Raw genomic sequence first — 19,966 nt, 5'->3', positions numbered from 1 at the left:
TGACTCACACACAGTCACATTCATTTCCATGTTTAATTGAATATTTTATCAAAATGAAACAACAGTGGTAGAAAATTATATTAAAAAGAAAAAAAAAGTTCACAAAAATGTTTGGAGTACTGATAAGACTACAGTAGAGCTACATACGTCATAAGAAAGACCCTCATCCACATGTCAGAATAGGAACATAACATAGAAAACATACAAGATTCCCTTTTAGTGTTACTGAAACTGTCCTTTCACTCCCAAATAAATCTATGTAAGTGAACTGAGGGGTAGCTCAGTCCCTTACACAGCACACAGACAGCACAGTAAGGCACTCCTAATGAATCACAGATGTTGTTCTGGAGGTACTTGAAGTAGAGATGCTGCATGTGGTCTTTTTTTTATTTTAACAAAAATGATCTCAAAACTAATCTTTCTATTTATTTATGACAACTTAGTAATCAGTGGATAATGCTACTAATGACAAATAGTGCAAAACTTGTTTTGTTTCGTCGATTTCATACACTGTTGATACTATAGGGATATCGTGATAACTATATATAACCCTGGTATCAGAAAATGAAATATCATGATTATGGTTTTACAGAAATAAAACATTCCCCCACCATGTCCATGCACTCGTACTTTCAGTTTAAATCCACGTTCCAATCTTAATTTCTGCCTTTAAGTTTTAAAAAAACATGAACTCATGCATTCGATTTTCAATCATTTCCAACTAATCAATTTAGTAAAAAATTGAACTTAAAGGTGCTCTTTCATCAATATTCCAAAAGAGAAAAGTAACACAGTAATAAAAAGTAAAGATGAACTTGATCGATAGTATTATTGAAATAAGTCAAGTTCATTTTGTTCATTTTCTGTTGGTATTTCAATGATGTCATAGATTTCTCTAGCCACAGTAACTATGAAGTAAAACTCAGATATCATGACAAGATTTTCTAAGCAAAAATACATTCTTTTAGAAAGCTTCAAAGCTGTATTTCACCAAAATTCACAGCTTTGAAGACAGTTCAGCACAGCATGCATTTCTGTAACAAAAACATGGAGAAATGACCAGAAAATGGAAAAATATGTCTCTTTTAAGAAAAGTATTCAAAATAAAATCACAAGTTCTCTGAAAATCAGCTATATCAAGTTTAAGAGTACGCCTCAAAGGAGTGACACACAGTGTGTTTTACAGGATGACGTTTTAAGACCAATAGGACATTTAAAGACACTTTATCACAGGAAGACTTTCCTTGGATTCAATATTTGGCAATATTTTCACCTTAACAATTAAACTCTCAGTGTGGCGACCAGTCCAGTGAACGACTAAATATATGAGATATAAAAAAAGAGAATATTTACATAAATATTGCAATCGTTTACTAGCATGCATATATGCCACTGAAATCACAAGTTATAAAACAGCAGACTCAATGCATGTAGCTGTGCTGCTGCAACATTCAGGTCAAACACCGAGTAAAGCTGGAAGACAAAGTCATGACTTAAACAGACTAAATCGTCAAACACCGTTAGATGTGGGCTAACCCTCAGAACATCTGAAATACAAGTTTTGGTCTGTTTCCATTCAGTCACTCCAGTGTATTCAATAAAATCCCACAATGGGAACAACAACCAGCATCAAGCATGACTCCCATGTGACTGGTGTCATGGATGGGTGGATGGATGAGCAGACAAATTTGAAAGGTCAGATATCTCAGCAGCTGCTGTCCTTTGGGTCCTTGCGCTCCTCAGGCACCTGGAGCACCATCTGGTGGCTGGCGTCTTGGAGGCTGCTGGTGTGTGCTGGGTTTAAAGCTGAAAGCTGTTGCTTCTCACAGGGAATGTGCCTGACCTCTGATAGCTCGCTCCTTGGAGTTGCCCTAAAACCAGCCAGGACACATCACAGATTACTGCTGGTTAATGCTTGTCTGATGTTGCAGTCCATGTAATGTAAGGAACTGTACATATACAATAAATTTTTTAACATTTCAAAAATGGCATCTCACACCTCTCCTACTTACCTCCCATCTGCCACTCTGTGCAAGCTCTCTGAGCGACTGCTGACTTTACTGGAGCTCCCCGTTTTGCTGCGTCTCTCCCCCCCATCCCTCTCTCTTTCCCTATCTCTCTCCCCTCTCCTCGAGCTTCGACTGGAGGTGCCTCGGTCCAGGTGTTCCCTGGCTGAGGTCTCAGACAGTGAACCTTGCATGTGGGGCTCATGGTTGCCTAAGGCAGAGGTGCCTTGATTGCTGGTGGTGGAGACACTGGTGGGCGTGACTCCGGTACTCGTGCCCATGGACTTGGAGATGACCTTGAGTTTGTGGGAGCTTGGTTTGTAGTGCTTCTTCTTGTGCTGAACCCGGTTGTTGTGCTTTAGGAAGAACTCGCAGGACTCCTGGAGCACCCGACGGCTCTCGCTGATGGGGCTGTGGGTCACATGACATGGCATTAAACACATGATCTAGAATACTGTATTCTCACTCCATCAGTGACTGTGTGAAAGATCTTCCACGTGTTTTGCTGTGGTCAGAGTTGTGTCTTACTCTTTATTGCGGGTCCTGTTGAAAAAGTAGGCCCACTCAGAGCAGGTCTTCTTACTGCTGACCCAGAATACTGCAGATATGCCAACCACCAATGTCATCAAGTATTTCACCAGAAACAGGGAGAGGTCAGGGCGTTCATGATCTGTGGTCTAAAACAGTAACAAACTCAATGGTAATGAGATCCTTGTGATTTAGAGCAACTGGTTAAATAAAAAAATTCAATTTCTTACTTAAGACAAAGTCAAGCATTTCCAGTACAGGCATCAGGTACTGACTGTCAAAACAAGACTAAGCTATTTCCCACTGCAGCGCTTATAAGCTCACGTATTGTATCTTCCACATACCATACAGATATCCACTGATGTATAATTCTTGCACTACTAAAGCACTTCTAATGAATTTGGACCACACCACCAAATGACCGAACATGGGCACTACATGCTGTATGAAACAACGACAGGACAAAGACCTGGCCACTGAAATATCTGAAGGTGTGCGGCAGACTGCTTGGGAAATACAGTCGTCCTCCACCAGTTCCTGAGCTTGGAGAGACTCCTGTTGGAAAACCTTGAATTTTGGTCGCTCCTAAACAGAAGTCCGAACAAACTGGTGCTCAACTGGCTTGATTGAGGAAAAAATGGTTAATAATGTCCATATGTTTTGGACTTGCACCTTTATGTTTTGGGGATTTGTGGGAATTATTTCTAAAGTCTTTTGCTTTAATGTTTGCAGAAGTTTGACATTACTTTATGTTGGATACACCCCCATTACAAGATGCTGTGTTAGTGTTAATGTTGTCAAACATATCCTGAGACATGACATATTGTATACGGCTCCAAAGAGAATTGTGAGAATAACAGAGGGAGAAACAGTGTGCTTATTTGGCCCTTGAGACAAACTGATGATGCCAATTTTTTCTCCCCACCATCTTTTTTAAAATTTATAACCCTGCATTAAATTGTGATTCATCTAAAGACCTCTTGTTCTTTGTTTTTATTTATTTTAATGTGGAAAAATTATATTTAATAAATTAAAGAAAACTCATGTATTCTGCACTACATTTTTGAGGTACCGCAGCTTCTAAGACGTCTGTTACTTCCACACTGATCTGTCATAACAGTCTTGATTTTGGAATCCCTGTACTCTGCAGGACATTATAGATATTTAATAATTGGGATTTTTAAACAGATGAGCCTTTTGGATCCTTCTGAGCCCTGATCAGTTTTATGAAATTTTCACTGTGCTTTGGTTTTGCCCTTTTTCAGCAGTCTAAAAAAGCTTGTCCTAAACTTTCACCCCATCTTTACTGAATGAATAAGTCACAACAACCTGGTTTAAGCAGGGGATGCTATACTCCTGGCAGCGGTCGTTTATCCAGGTGTTCTCCCAGCTGCTGCGGTGGCTCTGTTCGTAGGTGTAGCAGGCTAGCAGGGTGACCAGCGGGACCAGGTAGAGGCAGCTGAACACGCCGATGCGAATCATGAATTTCTTAAGCTTCTCCTGGTTGCGCTCGTCGTGCTGGATGACCTGTCGGACGTGATTCAGAGAAACGATACCTGCCAGGATGAGGAAGAGGCCGACTATGACGCCCACGCACAGTGGCGTCAGTACAAAGTAGCGCAGCGCATCCAGGTCGTAGAGCCCCACAAAACAGACTCCGCTGATGTTGTCTCCTTCAACTTTGTTCAGAGCCAGCAGCATGACAGTGAGTGCCCCAGGGATCCCCCAGGCAGCAGAGTGGAACCACACCTTAGACAAAATAAAAATATTGACTGAGCTGTAACTGCACATATTTCCTTGTTGTGTTTGCTTCCTATTTGCTACTAGGAAACAAACCTAAATACTTAAGAACCTTACCGCTTTCTTCTCAATGGCCTCACAGCTCCACTTGGGGCCGGCTGCCAGGAACCAGGTGATGGTGAGTATAACCCACCAGACGATACCGGCGATGGAGAAGAAGTAGAGAAGCATAAAAAGCAGAGTGCAGCCTTTGCTCTGAGAGCCCAACACCACTGTGTCAACCCCAGCAGGATGGGCCGCTTTGATGCAGGCTGCATTGTTTCCCAGCAGGAAGCCGATGAAGTATATGAGCGAGACAAAGCTATAGCACACAGCATAGAAGATTATGGGCCGCTCTGGGTAACGGAAGCGTTTGACGTCAATAAGGAATGTGAGGAAGGTGAAGAGTGTAGCACCCAGGCAGATGATGGAGCACACACCGATGAAGCTCTTTGCAAATTCTATGTCGTGGGGTTTGAAGTACATGTTGGAGCAAGGTGGAGCACAGTCCTGGGCGCCTAGGAATGATGAGCCATGACCTGGCTTGGTCTTTAGCTGCAATGGGCACCAGAAGCCCAGCTCTCTCTTAGCGGATGAGGAGATTGCTGGGGTGGTTAAAGGGGCTGGAGAACCAGGCACACTGCAAGGGTCCAATCTAAAGCATAAATAACAATATAACAGGATAAGTGCCTCAACATGAATTGTGGGTAATGAAACCGGGGAAGGATATTTTCTTACTTTTCACACATTTCAGGAGGCCAGGGGACATCAAAGGTGTGGATGTTCTTCTCACAGTCGGACCGAACAGCATTGCACTGCTCCCTGCAGGGGTGGATCACCTTATTCTCCTCGGTGCATGCTGGGATAAAGACTTGGCACAGGAAGTGGTGGACATCTGGAGAGCACTTCAGGTTTATCAGGGGCATAAATGGCTGAAATTGAAGAGATTAAACATACTATATTAAAAATCGGTTTTCCATTATAACAACTATTATTGCACTCTGTTCTTCCATTACGTTTAGATGCAAGTTACATCACCTGAGAACTTTGAATATACTGATAGATTTGAAGGCTTGACAGCCCTACTCGTGACCTGAACACTCACATGTGCGTGCATGAGTTATATAGCATTCCCTAAAGAAACCTTTGAAGTAGCTTAAATCTAAGTTTTCCAGCTATAACTTTTCTTTGAAGAGCTTCCAAAGCATTTTCATGATGTTACAGCTATGTACAGTCTGCCTACACTGGTGAATCCAGTATTTCCACAGACTGTGCTGTGCTGGGGGAGTAGGTGTAGGTAGCAGTCTGCACAGTTTGAAGTTTTTAAACATTTTTCTCTGAAAAATAGACAGACAGTAACCTGTAAGATTGTGAAATTACTTTTGTAAATGCAACTGGAAAAGAGGCATAAATATAATGATTTTACTTGTGTTATAAGTGCAGTCTGCATGACTGGACATTGTAATATAATAAGCACTGAGATTACAAATGATCAGGGTAGCAAAAGCTGGTGAAAATATTTATGCTACATAAGCAACAGTACACTATAGTAACACACAAAACTGTCCATTCATCGGCCGGAAACCATGATCAACCAGAGCATTGGAAGGGGGGGTATAGGTGGCAGGAAATGAGAGTGCGGACATTTGGAAACAACCAGGGACAGGCCAAGAAGGCTGGAATGCACAGAGCTGTTCATGGGAAGGTTGCTGAGGATATGTGTGGAGGACAGCCTTATTATTTTTGGATCGACACCAGCTACATCACTTGGAGTAATATGCATGTTCAATACATAACCAGTTAATAGTGACAGGCATGCATTAGCACAGACTAAGTGTGTTGTGCTGTGTTGTATTGTGTGTATTTCAGAGTACTCCACACTCTCGACCTCATCACTGGATAGCTTGCTGTAAATCTAAACTGCCGATATGCGCAAAGGAAATCCACACGACCACACTTGAGCATATTGCACTAGTTGATGTTTTCTCTTCTCTGCTTTTTCTGGCTCCAGGCCCACATCTCTGGGCCCTGGGCTTGCCCCCTCAGACATTAAGCGTCCTTGTTTCTCTCCTCTGGAGGTCCTGGACTTGAGGCTCCTCGTGGCTGAACAATCTGACCTTTATTTTCTTTAGAGCACTTACTGTAAAAACTGCCCTCATTTCAAAAACCTTCCAACAGGATCAGCTGCAAAATTTGAGCTGATTTGCTCTTTAGGGCAAAATCCTTCGCAGAGAATTTCTGCACAATGTACTTTAAGTATTAAGTGAAGTTTTGTTTTGTTTTGTTTTTTTAAAGATGACTCTTACTTTTCAAAGTTTTACTCAAACTTTCAAGGCCCCCGAGTGTCCGTTATAGTGTGTCAGTTTGTCTTTCCATTCTCTCTATATTCTAACACTTCAAAGTTTTTGCTCTTTCCAAAGCTGGCAAACACTAGTGGAAGGGCAGGAAAAGGTTAGCCCTCCTCCGGAAAATCCTACTGATAGGCTGGACTGTGCCCAGAATAAAGCAGAAACCTGCCTGATTCCAACGTCAGAGCTTTGTGATAAATCATTGCACATGTTCAAAGCGGGCTATGTTTAGTATTTAACGTTGAATGAAGGCCAGAGAGTGTAAGCCTGTCACCTGGGAGACAGGACTGCGGAGGTAGGACCGTGTGTGTGTGTGTGTGTGTGTGTGTGTGTGTGTGTGTGTGTGTGTGTGTGTGTGTTGGGGGGGTATTAAGAGACAGAGGATACTCCTTGTGGTATGCACAGCAGGCTTTGTGTGCGACTGGGTGTGTCCCTCCCCTTCCTCCAGAAATCAAAGAGCCCTCACAACAAAGTCACTGAAGTTGCCCGTGGCCAAGGTTGCCATGAAATAAGAAGCTGATACCTTTGCCAGATGCCACACAAAAGACTCCTACAGATCATGCTCAACACTCCACACCAAATGCACGTAACCCAAACCCCCAGGAATGCCAGGAGACAGGATGCAACAGCTAGAGAAACATTTCTGCTGAGGATATGTGCAAGACAACAAATGGTCTTAAAGCACATTAGCCAAAGTGCCACAGGGTTGACGGAGCAAAGCTGAAACACCAGTTACACAAACTTAGACTTTAGTCACAGCAAAGGGTGGTGATTAAAGAGAACACTACTAGTCTGAAGAGAAGTCAAATTTAAGATTAGAATTCTCTAAATCTGAGCAGATATTAAGCATATTTTTCCACTATGAAAAAGAAGACTGATTTCTGTATTCTATGCATGGAAGAAAATTTTAATCTGCAGGGTGTAAATCTCTAATTACACCAGTTCAGTGTCATTTGAGAGTTACTGTTGCTAAGAGATGGTCTACTGACTTCTGTTGTGTAATACTGACTGGAGCACATAACAGCCCAGTACAGTCTATAAACCTTTATACAAGAGCACAGCTTATAGGTGCTTCTACGTATACAGCTAGACTTCTTAGCTTGTGTTAGATTTTTCCTAATTTGTTGATGCCAACAAATGATCAGACAGTTATATCACAACAACAGGTCCTTGAGCTCAGCCCAAATGTTACACTGTGATCTGAATCATGACCTGAATTTACACAATAAAGGGACAGGAGATTTTCCCGCAGTTTCGAATGATGAAGACAGAATTTTGGAGAAATGAAAAAAAAACAAACAACAACCATCAAACATATATATGATTGTGCTTTCTGTTATAATTGTACGTTTATTCTGTTGAAAACAAACACAATTAAGTCGTTTTTCTTCCTGAATCAAGATTACCCATATGGAAAAGATATATATAAATCTTATAAAGTTTGTATCCGTCTTGTGTGAAACTTGTATGAAAAGCATATAAGAGTGAAAACAGATATAAGATCCCTTGAAAAATTATATAGTGAAACTTGTATGTTTTGGATACTTACTAAAACAATGTACAAAAGTAATGAGAAAGTGGCCACTTTCATGAGTAATCACATATAAGTTTTTACTATTTCTTTTCCATATGGGTATACACTGAATTACCACTGGATATTTTGAGCCAATCTGGATATTGACTTTTGAAAGTTCAAAAACCCTGATAACATGTTTGCATATGGTATTTTAAACATACCTGAAAAATGCCGATAATAATGTTCCAAAACCGATAAAGGCGTTACTTACATAAGGATAAATTAACTTAGCTTGGATTCGGATTACATGCCTCATTTCAACCATTCATCAGTCATCCAGGTGTTAGTCAGAACATCACCCACTAATTGGATGGAAAAGTGGTCACGCAATAACAGTCAATACCAAGACCAAATGCACCCCATAGCCACCTATACTTACATGCAATCGCATGAGTGCGTGCAAATGAAGAAAAAAACCCTAAACTGATTTGACTTATCAGAAGATCAACAAGAAACCCACAAATTGCAAAAGTAATGAGCTGAAAAATGTTGATTACCCTAAAAAAGAAAGCTGCCTCTCAGCTTAGCGTGCAGAATTAGCTGTTGGCTCCACTGATCGGCTGAGAGCCATGGATTTTCTGATAAATACCGTTCCACGTTTACTGTGTGTTGATGGCTATTTCACATCCTTCCATTTCTATTGCATTTTTGCCTCTTTAGCAAAGCCCAGTGGAAATCTTATGGCTGCCAGGGAGAATGGAGTTTTTTGGATTTCTACTTGTTATTAATTAAGTACTTTCTGTTTGGTGTCGCTGCTGCAGGCTTTCGATTATTGTTAGGGTGAGTCTGAGCTGATTTCCTGTAAAGTAAACTGTGAATCTTAGCTCTGGTGATATTGAGTGTTTAATCCCTATTTAGCTTCATTGTTGTCCTATTATGTTGCTGTTCTATTATAGATACTTATTATAGTGATAAGCTCCATTTTGTATAGCTTAAATTCTGGTTCACGCCTTGTGTATTTGTAGTTGTAATAATGTTCTTCCCTGTGTTTTTCTTTGTCTCATTTCTGTATCTGTGGTTTGTGTTTTCTTCTCTTGTAGAACTTTAAGTCTGCTTTGGTTATTTCCTCTTTAGCTTTGACAGTTTATTTTCTTCACGTCCTGTGTGTTGCTTCCTGACGGTCTCCTCCAGGTTGTGCTCAGCTGTGTGTAATTACTTACACCTGTGTCTCGTCTCCCTCCTGTCTGATATTCCTTAATCAGCCTCCAGAATAAAAATCGTCCTGGCCTTCTCTTTGTTGTTTTCTCTGCTTAGTTCTGTGCACAATTCTGTGAAATGACTGTGGATGCACCTGTTTTGCTCCCCATCTGGCCTCTTGTTTTTGTGATTTTTGGACTTTGGTTTTGGACTTAGTCAGTGATTAAAGCTTGTGACACATTTTTGTTATAACTAAGAATGTTCTTCTTTCTTAACTTCTTTTACTTGTAAGAGGAACCCTAAGCAGAGCCTTCTTCTACCGCAAAGGTTTCTTAAAAGCCTCCCTTTAGAATTTAAGTGGACAGATTCACAGTTTAATCACTCGCTATTTCTTTTAACAATCAGATGTGATTTGTGGACAAACTGTGGCTGGTAAATACTGTGTGTCAGTTGAAGTCCATTACAAAATGGTAATTATATTTCAATCAATATGTGCTTCAGTATGGGCTGAGAGACACCGTCAATTAGTAACCGGAGCCACAAACAGCGCTGATGGCACTAATAATGACAATTATATGGACATGATATTCATCATCGCTGAATGTGGCCTGAAGTATAATTTCCAATTATAAGGAGAGGAAGCGTTTTTTCAACGTTCCATGGAAACCAAGACTGATGAGAACCTTTGAGGTGGGCCAGAGGCTGCCTGGATAAGTCAATAAACTCTGCATTAGCCCAATATACACTTTGAACAAATTCAGCCTAATTTTACATAAATTCTACTAGAATTTAAAATAAGTTCTGTGGGGTTGAATCATTTTTGACAATTGTTCACATGCTTAGCTTGCTTGGCCCGCCTAATCTATAAAACACTGGACCTTTAAATAAAAATGAATCACTGTATGCTTGCACGATGCATAGGCATACAGATTTCTACAGATAAATGTTGTGTAATGTTACGAGGGCTCACCTGCATGCGGTTGTATGCGATATCCTGATCATAGTGGCCCATCATGTTGGGGAAGAAGGTCATGTTGTAGGACGTCTCCAAGCACCGATGCACTCTGATAGGCTCACACGTAAACAGGCTGTGGGCATGACAGCTTCCCACCCACATCAGTGCCAGGCACACCCACAGTGGTCCTGGCATCAGCATTGTGATGAGTGAGTAGGAGTGGGCGTGTGCACAGTTCTTTTTTTGTGTGTGTATAAACTAATTCGAGTTTCTTTTTAACTGCGTGCGAGGACGTCTTGGCCTGGTTCAGACTGTCATCCGTGTATCATTCCTCCCAGGGACATCTCAGTGGAGCTGGTGGGCGCTGCAGCAGGTAGAATTTCTTCATGGTGAGTCAGCAAGTGCCTATAGGCCACAGATAGGAATTCCACATCCCTGAAAAGAAGGTACTTATTGTGACACAGGTTTATATTTTCAGACACACAGAGAAGTGGACGCACAAACCGAATTTTCAGCAAGATATCCCTTCAGAAATCCCAGCTTAGGAGGTTTTTCTTTTTCAATAGTACCTCATTTACTGCACAATTTCAGTTTTAGGAAAACAACCTGGCATGCATTGTTCCGTCACTTAAAAAATAAACACATTTTCATGATTTCAGTGCATCCTTACAAGTCCGTTGAGGTCTTAAAATCTTTGAGAAGTTTAGTTTGGGAAGCACTGCTTAGAGACTCCTCAGTCAGATGGAATCAAGCTACCAAAATCCAGTCAATCCCCACGCAGGCTTCGAGTGCATGCTTTTTACACAGGGTGGGGAATGCGCAAGATCCATGCTGATTCAGAAGAATGAGTCTCGGCTTGTTGATGCACATTAAACTTCACATTAAAGTGTCAGAGTTCCACATACACACTTGGTTTACGAGCCACTGAGAAACCTGAACGGCAGACAGCCTGCTGTACTTTCCCACTGATGTTTTGCCTTTCATAAAAACAGAGTATGTGTAGGTTTAGGCTTGTTCCTGGTGACCTAACAAGGGGCCCACAGATTATGCATTTATTTGATATAACTTCTGGTTATATTCTGAATTTTAACAATTTGAGCAAAGCTAGCTTTGGATCAGTTTGCACAGAATTCTTGTCCATTGAGACTAAAGAGACACATCGTTTATATAGGTACTCGTCTCTCTGATGATTATCTTATCACTGATGATAAGCGCTTAATATTACCGCATCCCTTTTTCCACGTACAACAAAATTCAGCAGTCCTCAAAGTACAGCATGTAGTCAAGGAGGTTCATAGTGCTAAAGTAGCTAAAAAGTAATTTACGCTTAATAAGCCCTTTGGTTAGCATATTAGCGATATACCAGGAATAGTTAGCAGGGTAAATATTTGACACGTTCCACCAACACTTCGACATACCATGCAGACATGGCTACAAACAGACATAATAAGTTGATATTACTGTCCAATTACTTGCATATGTCAAAGCTAATTACGTTTTAAATCAATACGCGAGTCCACGGCGGCCAGGAAAGCCGTTTGTTTCCCCGTAAATGACACACCAGCTGTGGGGAGACAGTGCAGTCAACATCCCTGCCTCGGTCGCTGCCATGGGACAAGGGGCCGAAACAACTTCGCCACAACCAAGCAGAAAGAACCCATGAGGGGGTAAAAATGCGAAACACGAAAACTTACCCCCAAATACCCAAGAGTTAGCTGACTTTATGAATAGTTGCAGGATCTGCCCGGTGAGGAATTTGGTAGCGTGTTTCCTGAGATAAGCTCCCGCACCTTCCCACCAACTATTCCCGTCCTGCTCTGAACTAAAGATGCTTTCAGGTGCAATTGGAAATATGAAGTGTTTTTTTTGTTTGTTTGTTTTTTTAAGTTAAAATCTAAGTTTCACGGTAGTTTGTGGGTGGGAGACTTCATGTGTATAATAGCCTTTTATATTAAAAAAAATTAAAGGGCAAGTTCATCTTTAAAAGAGTGGCGTACTGTACATACTAACTTTACAGGTCACTAAACTAGCAGTTGAATGCCCCAACGAGAGTAACAATGTCAGTATAGACAGGAAGCACTTAAACGCCGCGTACGTGCAGACGGCAGATAAAGGATGAAACAATGCAAAATACAGCTGAGAGGGTTTATTAACAAACACCAACTTTTCTATTTTTTTACAACAATCATAACTTATAGAATATAATTCTATAATTTCTGTATTTTCCACAATTACCACTAGATGGAAGTGGGTGATTTTACCATTTAAAAATGTGTCATGATGTTTTGCAAGTGACAAAATGCAGTCGTATACAGATAAAACTGCACTGACGTTTCCTGTAATACTGATATCAAAAATATAAGGGTAACAATGATCTCACAGATGCGTGCAACTACACAGTGTTATATTTCTTCTTTTGCTACTTTCAGTGGAGCAGCGTAGTATCGCCAAATTTGCCGGGCACCCCGTGGAAATCCTATGAGGACCCCTGGTGTCCCAGTAGTGTCTACAATACTGCATGTAGCACACGCAGAGGCATCCCCAACAATTTGCCATGCCTCAATTATCCACCTGGAGGCGCTCTCTCCCGACTGTGTCCATATTCATGTGACCTGCCGTGGAGAGGCGGGGTTATAATGTAACAATTTAGGTCCTACAGTGTAACCAATAAAGTGTTGCTGATAACCCTGCGCATCTGGTCGCCGCTGCACCCTCCCTTCGTGTCGCAGCTGATTTTAAAAAAAGGAGCCCAACCTCGGACATCAAATGATCAAATGATCTGTAACGGAGGCGCCGCCAGAGGGGGACGGGACTGACTCATAACACATTCATATGAGGTGCGTAAGCTTGTGGCACATTGAGAGAGGAGGAGGAGGGGTGAATACTGTAAATTCCTCCAAAGCCGTGAGGTGCTCTGGGTAGGATTTGGTACAGATCGTGTGCTTGTGCTCTGCGAAGGATGCAACAGGATATTCTGCTCGCACAGGAGAGGTTGCTCTCTTCACCGTCCCCGTAGTTTGTGGACCGAGGCGCTGGCCTGTTGCTAGGAGACCTTTTGACAGCTGGGAGCTTTTTTTCTTATTATTTTTCTTCAAAGTGACACTTAATGCACTAAGGGTATCTGCTTATCTGGCAACCCAAACCTTCCCTCCTCCTCCTCCTCAATTCAGCTCCCTCGCGCGCTTTTCGTGCGTAAATCCTAATTGTCTTCTGTGCGTAAAAGACAACATTTGCACTGTGGTCGTTTTCGGTCAGGAGATTACAGTGTTTTGCAGGGAACAATGGCCTAGTTGTTGCGATTATCAGATCCTAAATTTATCCGCCTTCCGGACGTGTTTAACCTCTCCCACTGCTCATTTTTTCACTTGGTAAGATAATTTTTAGATATATGTTATGAAAACCTCGTATTCTAACAGCACTGAAGACATTTAGGGAGACAAGGAAGTTATGATTTCCAATTTTATTTGCTTTTGATCACACGTTTTTAGCATGTGTTCAGCTGGACTCAAGGGTAATGTAAGTAACACTTACCTGTGGCTATACATCTGAAGGTCAGTCGTGAATGGATCGATAAGTAAACCTCACTGAGGATGACACCTAAACCAGCAGTACACTCGGCTCTATCAAATAAACTGCAAACATACAGAGGCTTGCTTCTGTAAAACAGGTGTATGAGAAGACCCAGGTCAGCTTATTATTTGTACACTAAGCGAGTGGGGTTTCAATCAGAGTATCCAGAGCAGCTTGGATTTCCGAGTGACCTCTCTGTGCTGCTGGACATTATCTGTGGGATATCAAGATTCAGGTGTGTAGCACATTATGTCAAGGTTGTAGCTACACCAGAAGGACTTGGTGTAATTTGGACTCCCAGCTTGTTCAGAGAAGTGCTGACCTTGTTGATTCACTTCACTGAAGCCTAGCTGCCTGTGGCTGTCGCAGTCCCCGGGCTTTACAAGAAAAGGCCTTCAAAGAACAGCTCTAACAATTGTCAAAGTCAACAGAGAATGGAGAGAAGGGAGAAGTCAGCATTAGGCGTAACGTGTGGTAGCATCCCTTCACACGTCGCACAGGAGGCTGTCACATTGTGGCTTTGTTGAGTAGATGGACTGAGTGAAGCTGACATGCTGTTCTGTCCTATCAGGCTGATGTATGTGCCCAGTGAGGAGACTACAGTCCTCAGGAGCCACATAGCACCTCCCCTCCACCTCCATCTTAACTTCCTTTGTAAGAGGGTATGCCTTCTGAACCGAGCCTCAGGTAGGTCCGCACATCTAAAGCTCATGGCAAAAATAGACAATAACCCTTAAGGAACCGTTACTGTGTATGCACCTCCTGTGGCTTATCAGGAGGTAGAGCGGGCTGTTCATTGATTGGAAGGATGGTGGTTTGGTGTACGCATGTATGGGTGAATGTGGCTACTGGTGTAACAGTGCTTTGAGTGGTCAGCTAGACTAGAAAACTGCTATGTTAATGAGAATCCAAACACAGAATCAACTGACAGTTTCAAACAATGCTGACATTATTCACTTCTTTATTTTAAGCTGAGAAAGATCTATTTAGGATCGATTTGTTGTTCAATAACCGTGCTTGGAGAGCGCAGGCTCTACTAGCTTTCTCTATCTTTCTCTCTCTCCTGGACTGTCCATTCAGTGTCTTTTTTTATCTAACTTAATATATGGATGTAGACAAGGTTATACGAGCGACAATCCACCTATCTACCTAAGAGCCCAATCCGTTGTACCAAACCTACTTACTAAACCTTCAAAAACAGGTCACAGTTGTATTTTCTTTTAGTTTAATCAAATAGAAGGAAACATCTTTTTATTGTGTTATCAGGGAGTCTTTTTTTAGCAGCAGGATGCTGCACGTGGGATTTACTTGGAAAAAGAACTCCAGCATCTACACTGATTGCTTCATTACCTAGCCTTCCGACTCTGTGGTTTATTTATATGTTTAATAGTTTTTGGACACTAAATGAAGCTCGGAGGCAGGGAGAAATAATCAAGTGCTGATTTTGGCCTTTTCAAGAAATAAGAATATGTTGCAATAAACTATTTTCAAACTGAAATCTACTTTTAGCCTTTTAAAGCCAACATATATGGCATCGTAACATTTCTGACTGTTGCAGTCCTTGCGGTGGTACTTTAAGAGTAAACATTGGTGTACTTTAAATTTTAAAGCTGTTTTACACATCATACTTGGGTAATTAGAGAAAAAATAACCTCTGACAACATTATTTCTTTATTTTTTTGTGAGCTGGTAAATTGCAACTTTTGTAACACAAACAAAATATGACACACTGTGAAATGTAGGACACAGATTCTTTTGCAATATGACCCATTCTGAGGGCAGTTTAGCCACATTATTGTTCTTGTGTTGCTTTAGTTTTCACCATTCGGCTAACAGTTTTGTCCTAATATGTTCATTTCATCCTTATACTCTCTTCTTGGAATGTAAAAACCTTTTACTTTAAATTATGGCAATCCCCCCCCCCCCCCAAAAAAAAAAAAAAAAAAACAAACCTACCAAACAAACAACCTGAGTCATCTTTTATCCTACCTCAATCCCAGAGCGCATTAACGCATCCGCCCACACACACGCCCATTATTTCCTCTGTCTTACACCCCATCACCATGAAGGTGACAGAGTAAGCCTCTTGGCAGGCAGCATAATTTAAAGTGATGGCCAGGACTGGAAGTGGACATAGATGGATTTGGGTGGACAGACTGGCTTATGAATGGGCATAAGCGGAGAGGGACTGAGGATGAGTTGGAAAATGGGGTATATTTGCTGTTACATGGATCCTCAGCTTTCTGCCAGTCGGGAAAACTCATTTTGACATGTTCTGTGGTCAGCGCGTTTATCCTGTCAGCTAAACTGTGAGATAGACGCTGATGGGTAGGAAGCGCTGTTTTTGTAAGGGTGGGGGAATGGCAAAAATGTAAATCATGGCAAGCCATTGATTGAGTCACTTGTCTAAATTTCTGATGCAATTTTAACAATGGAAATTAAAGATAACTGAATAATGGGGTGTATGCACTTATGAATGTGTTTGTATCTTGTGGGTGGGACTGATTGAAGGGTTTTAGGCTATTTGATTATATTATTCAAATTATTGCTAGTCCTGTGGATGTTTATGTTTAATATTTTGCAGCCTGGTTAATCTTTTGGGTGTACCTGTTCAGGGACTGTAGATGGAAATGAACTAGTAGCGCGATCTGATAAACACCACCCTTTTTTCTTACGAGATCAGTGTTTTTGTGCATAGTCTTTGATAAATCATCTCATAAACTCATATTTTATTCACAATAGAATATAGAAAACACATCAAATGTTTACATTGGGACATTTTACTATTTCATGAAAATGTTAGCCCGTTTTGAATTTAGCAACACGTCTCCAAAAAGTTGGGACGGCCATCCCGAAAGGCTGGAAAACTAAGTGTTACAGAAAAACAAACCAACTGGAGGAACATTTAGCAGCTTAGTGGGTCATCTGGCAACAGGTCAGTGACATGAGGTGCACCATTCTGCAAAAACCTGTGTCTACATATTGTGGAACAAATTCAGAATAATGTGCCTTGATGAAAAATTGCAAAGACTTCAAATATCTGATCATATGTTTTATTGTGAATGAAACATGAGTATGAGATTTGCACATTTTTGTTCACATTTTACACAGCATCCCAACTGTTTTAGAAATTCACTTATATTTGTGCATATTCTATTCACAGAAAGGGATGCTTTGCCACTGTTTTATCATAAATAAAAATATGGGACAAGCTTATGTGCCAATAATGATACTAACCAGAAAAGTTAAAGCATGACCAAAGTCTTTACATTTAATTCTGAGAAGGCTAATGAATGTTGTAGATAACAAATAATGTAATTATAAAGCAGATATAATAACCTCATGGAGGCAACAAATGCCTCACTAGAGAAAAAACCAAGGATAAATAATTACAATTTATCGCCTGGGAATCATTAATGTTCAAAAAGCCACACTAAATTCTAGGTACAGGGACATTAAATTCATATTAATATGGACTGGACTGGCATGTAGATAGCACTTTTCTGGTCTGACTGCTCGAACCATTCTACTCTATAAGCCACATTTAGCTTTTTCACACACTAATTCATGCAGCACTTAAAGACACACCTACAGCCATTTTTACAATCACTAATTAACCTAGCATGCATGTCTTTGGAGTGTGTAAGTAAGCTGGAGTACCCAAGGAAACATGAGCAGGCAAACAAGCTAAGCAGGCCCCAGATAATCAGGAGATTTAAACCAACTGCACCACCATGCTGCCAAATTATTCAAAAATGTCTTCATCCTCTGGGTTTTGTGGCCACTTCTAGAGAGTTTTATGGCAGAAAACCAACAGTTCCATATAGTTCAGTAAAAAACAAGAAAAATCAGCCTCACGGTGGTGGAAGAGAAAAAATAGGGTATCGTCAATAAGAGTAATCCTGTGTGGACTAATAATAGTTTTAGCGCGTCTGACATTTATAGTAGTTGTCAATACGTGTCTGAACACCAATAGTAAAGTAATCAATGGATACTGATATAGTTGCAGTGGTGTGGTAAAAGGTAGAGGAAACTGGGTTAAGAGATACTTTATGTATGGATAATAATGATACAGCAAGCAACGTTAGCTTGCTGTAGTTCCTTAGCTTAATTCTTGGAGTGTGTGTGAGAGCATTTCATTTCAGTTGTTTGGTGTGATTTTCACCACTGGACATGGGGTAAAAAGTTATGATTTTTCATGTATTTGCTGTGCACATTACATATATTTTAAAAAAAATAGAGATTTTTGTTAAGGTAGGAGTTTTACATGGATATATGTTACTATTGTGCTGTCAAGGTGGTTAAAATGAATGGAATTGTTTAGATTTATTGTAAATGTTTGCTCACAGAAAAGTCTTAATTTGTTTTAATCCATCTGTGGTAAAGGATAAATTATTATTGCTTATTATCATTAGCGCAAAATCTTTGTCTTACCTAGTAAATCCACTAAAATCCAACATCTGTTTTGTATGTCTGTGTGTTGTACACCAGTAGGGAGATGCTGACAGGACAGAGGCTCTGCCAGTCAAAGTCGCACCAGGATTCGGTCCTCTCTGCCCTCAACCAGCAGAGGAAGGATGGCCTGCTGTGTGATGTCACTCTGGTTGCCGGTGAGCAGAAGTTCCACGCCCACAAAGCCGTCCTAGCAGCGTGCAGCGATTACTTCAGGGTGAGTCTAGTTCATGTTAGAGATCTCAAAAACAATTCATCCTGCCAATAAATGAAGTTCTTGAGCAGAGTAGTAGTAGAAGTGTTTGGTTGGAAAATTGGTCATGTTTGCAAGCCCACATGGTGTATTATATGTCACACCAACTGCTACACGTCTTTCACTAACCCACCTGGAACGAGCCCGAGTGTTTGATACCTTTTAAGCCACATACGTTGCTTTAGCTAGGCTTGTGCTGTCAGACAGCCAGGCAGGAGATTTCCTCAGATGGGCCGCACAGGGAAAAGTGCACACATGAGATTTAATTCAGGGACACCAAGCAGATTAGAAGGTAGAAATTAATCCCTGTTGAAAATGAGAGGCAGATTAAATATGTCCAAGTTGCCCGGGGATTATTCCTCCCGTGTGTGTGTGTGTTTGTAGGGTTTTTTTTTTTTTTACTTCTGTCTGAAGAGAGTCGAGGGTGGGCGAGTCACACTCCTCTCCTCCTTTTGTTCATCCCCTTCACATTTGTTCTCCTTTTGTTCTTCGGCTCCTTTTTTAAATGCCGCTCTTTCAAGTCCCAGCTGAGCCGAGCAACACTGTTGTTCCAGCGCTCGGATTATTAGATCAGCCTGCTACAGTAAGCAAGAAAAACTCACTCCGCTCCTCTGTTCCTCTGGAGCAGCCTAACAACATTATGTTCATTTTGTCATCTGACTCCACCGCTGGGTTTCATTTACTTCATTTACTGAGGAGATGAAGGGGCCTTGTGTGGGGAATAGCAACTGTGTTTTCCCCCTCGTTCCACGTCTCAGTCTTCTCACACTCAGGCAAACACCTGCACACTTTGCAGTGATTAGAACACATTATGTAGTCCAGCGGGCATGAGGGATTGTAATGAAATACCTGACCAAGCATGAGTTGTGTACCTGGAACTTGTCCTGAATGTGTCACCTGCCTCTTCCAGTCCCATCACATTACTAAGACGTCTGGACAGCTTGGCGAGATACAGCCACAATCAGTCACACCAGCCTCACAAGCACACCGCTGACAGCGAGAAAGTACCCACACACAAAATGTTGTCTGTTCGCCCATCAGTTAGAAAGGAGCCTTTACCAAAAAACAGTCACTATTTTCAATAGAAATGTCACAAACTACACTAAGTAAAAGTCATATATTGCTTTGTGACAACACTATTTAAAAGACTGATCGGTATTTCCTGTAGATCATTTATAGACGATCTCTCCTCTGTCTAATCCAATATAGCTTGATTTGATAATGGCATCTGTTGTAAGTTGATCCCTGTGAGGAAGTTGGTGCGTGGGGATTCAATGTATACTGTGCTATTTGTAGCAAGCTGTAAATAAGTGGAAATAGATTCACTGCTGCATACAAAATTGAAAGTTTGTGAATTCCCCT

At 41.2% G+C, this 19,966-nt stretch overlaps 2 protein-coding genes across 6 annotated transcripts in view; one reads left to right on the top strand and one right to left on the bottom strand.

Moving 5' to 3' along the window:
- Positions 1–19: 19 nt before the first annotated feature.
- Positions 20–12,161, bottom strand: fzd6 (frizzled class receptor 6). 3 transcript variants are annotated; one of them, XM_026184237.2, is made up of 8 exons: positions 12,024–12,161; positions 10,345–10,764; positions 5,052–5,245; positions 4,392–4,968; positions 3,861–4,283; positions 2,535–2,683; positions 2,013–2,417; positions 20–1,871 (listed from the first exon to the last, which is right to left on the bottom strand). In XM_026184237.2, exons 2-8 carry the CDS (start codon positions 10,528–10,530, stop codon positions 1,706–1,708), a joined length of 2,100 nt encoding a protein of 699 aa, XP_026040022.2. In that variant the 5' UTR covers positions 10,531–10,764; positions 12,024–12,161; the 3' UTR covers positions 20–1,705. The 3 variants fall into 3 exon arrangements, with proteins under 3 accessions (XP_026040022.2, XP_026040024.2, XP_026040023.2); XM_026184239.2 differs by having other exon boundaries at positions 3,864–4,283; XM_026184238.2 differs by having other exon boundaries at positions 11,825–12,030.
- The window catches only part of klhl32 (kelch-like family member 32), a 42,291-nt gene continuing 34,463 nt past the window's right edge, over positions 12,139–19,966 (top strand). Inside the window, exons 1-3 of one of the 3 annotated variants that reach the window (XM_026184451.2) lie at positions 12,139–13,166; positions 14,471–14,586; positions 18,391–18,568. In XM_026184451.2, the coding sequence (XP_026040236.1) occupies positions 14,564–14,586; positions 18,391–18,568 (201 nt within the window). In that variant the 5' untranslated portion in view covers positions 12,139–13,166; positions 14,471–14,563. Of the gene's footprint in view, positions 13,167–13,210; positions 13,698–14,470; positions 14,587–18,390; positions 18,569–19,966 lie in introns of those variants that run through there. The other 2 variants (XM_026184452.2, XM_026184454.2) reach the window with 2 other exon arrangements.

The sequence above is a fragment of the Astatotilapia calliptera genome, chromosome 11 (assembly GCF_964374335.1).
Source record: "Astatotilapia calliptera chromosome 11, fAstCal68.1, whole genome shotgun sequence".
In the NCBI taxonomy this organism is placed as follows: Eukaryota; Metazoa; Chordata; class Actinopteri; order Cichliformes; family Cichlidae; genus Astatotilapia; species Astatotilapia calliptera.
The sequence above is the reverse complement of the archived record's forward strand: the minus strand, read 5'-3'. Positions and strand labels throughout refer to the sequence as shown.

Excerpts from the sequence above, each read along its gene's own strand:
- fzd6 (XM_026184237.2), bottom strand. The coding sequence starts at position 10,530 with ATGCTGATGCCAGGACCACTGTGGGTGTGCCTGGCACTGATGTGGGTG. Across the intron at positions 4,284-4,391 it reads AGGCCATTGAGAAGAAAGCG|GTGTGGTTCCACTCTGCTGC; the intron begins GTAAGGTTCTTA and ends ATTTTGTCTAAG. Across the intron at positions 1,872-2,012 it reads CACAGAGTGGCAGATGGGAG|GGCAACTCCAAGGAGCGAGC; the intron begins GTAAGTAGGAGA and ends GGCTGGTTTTAG.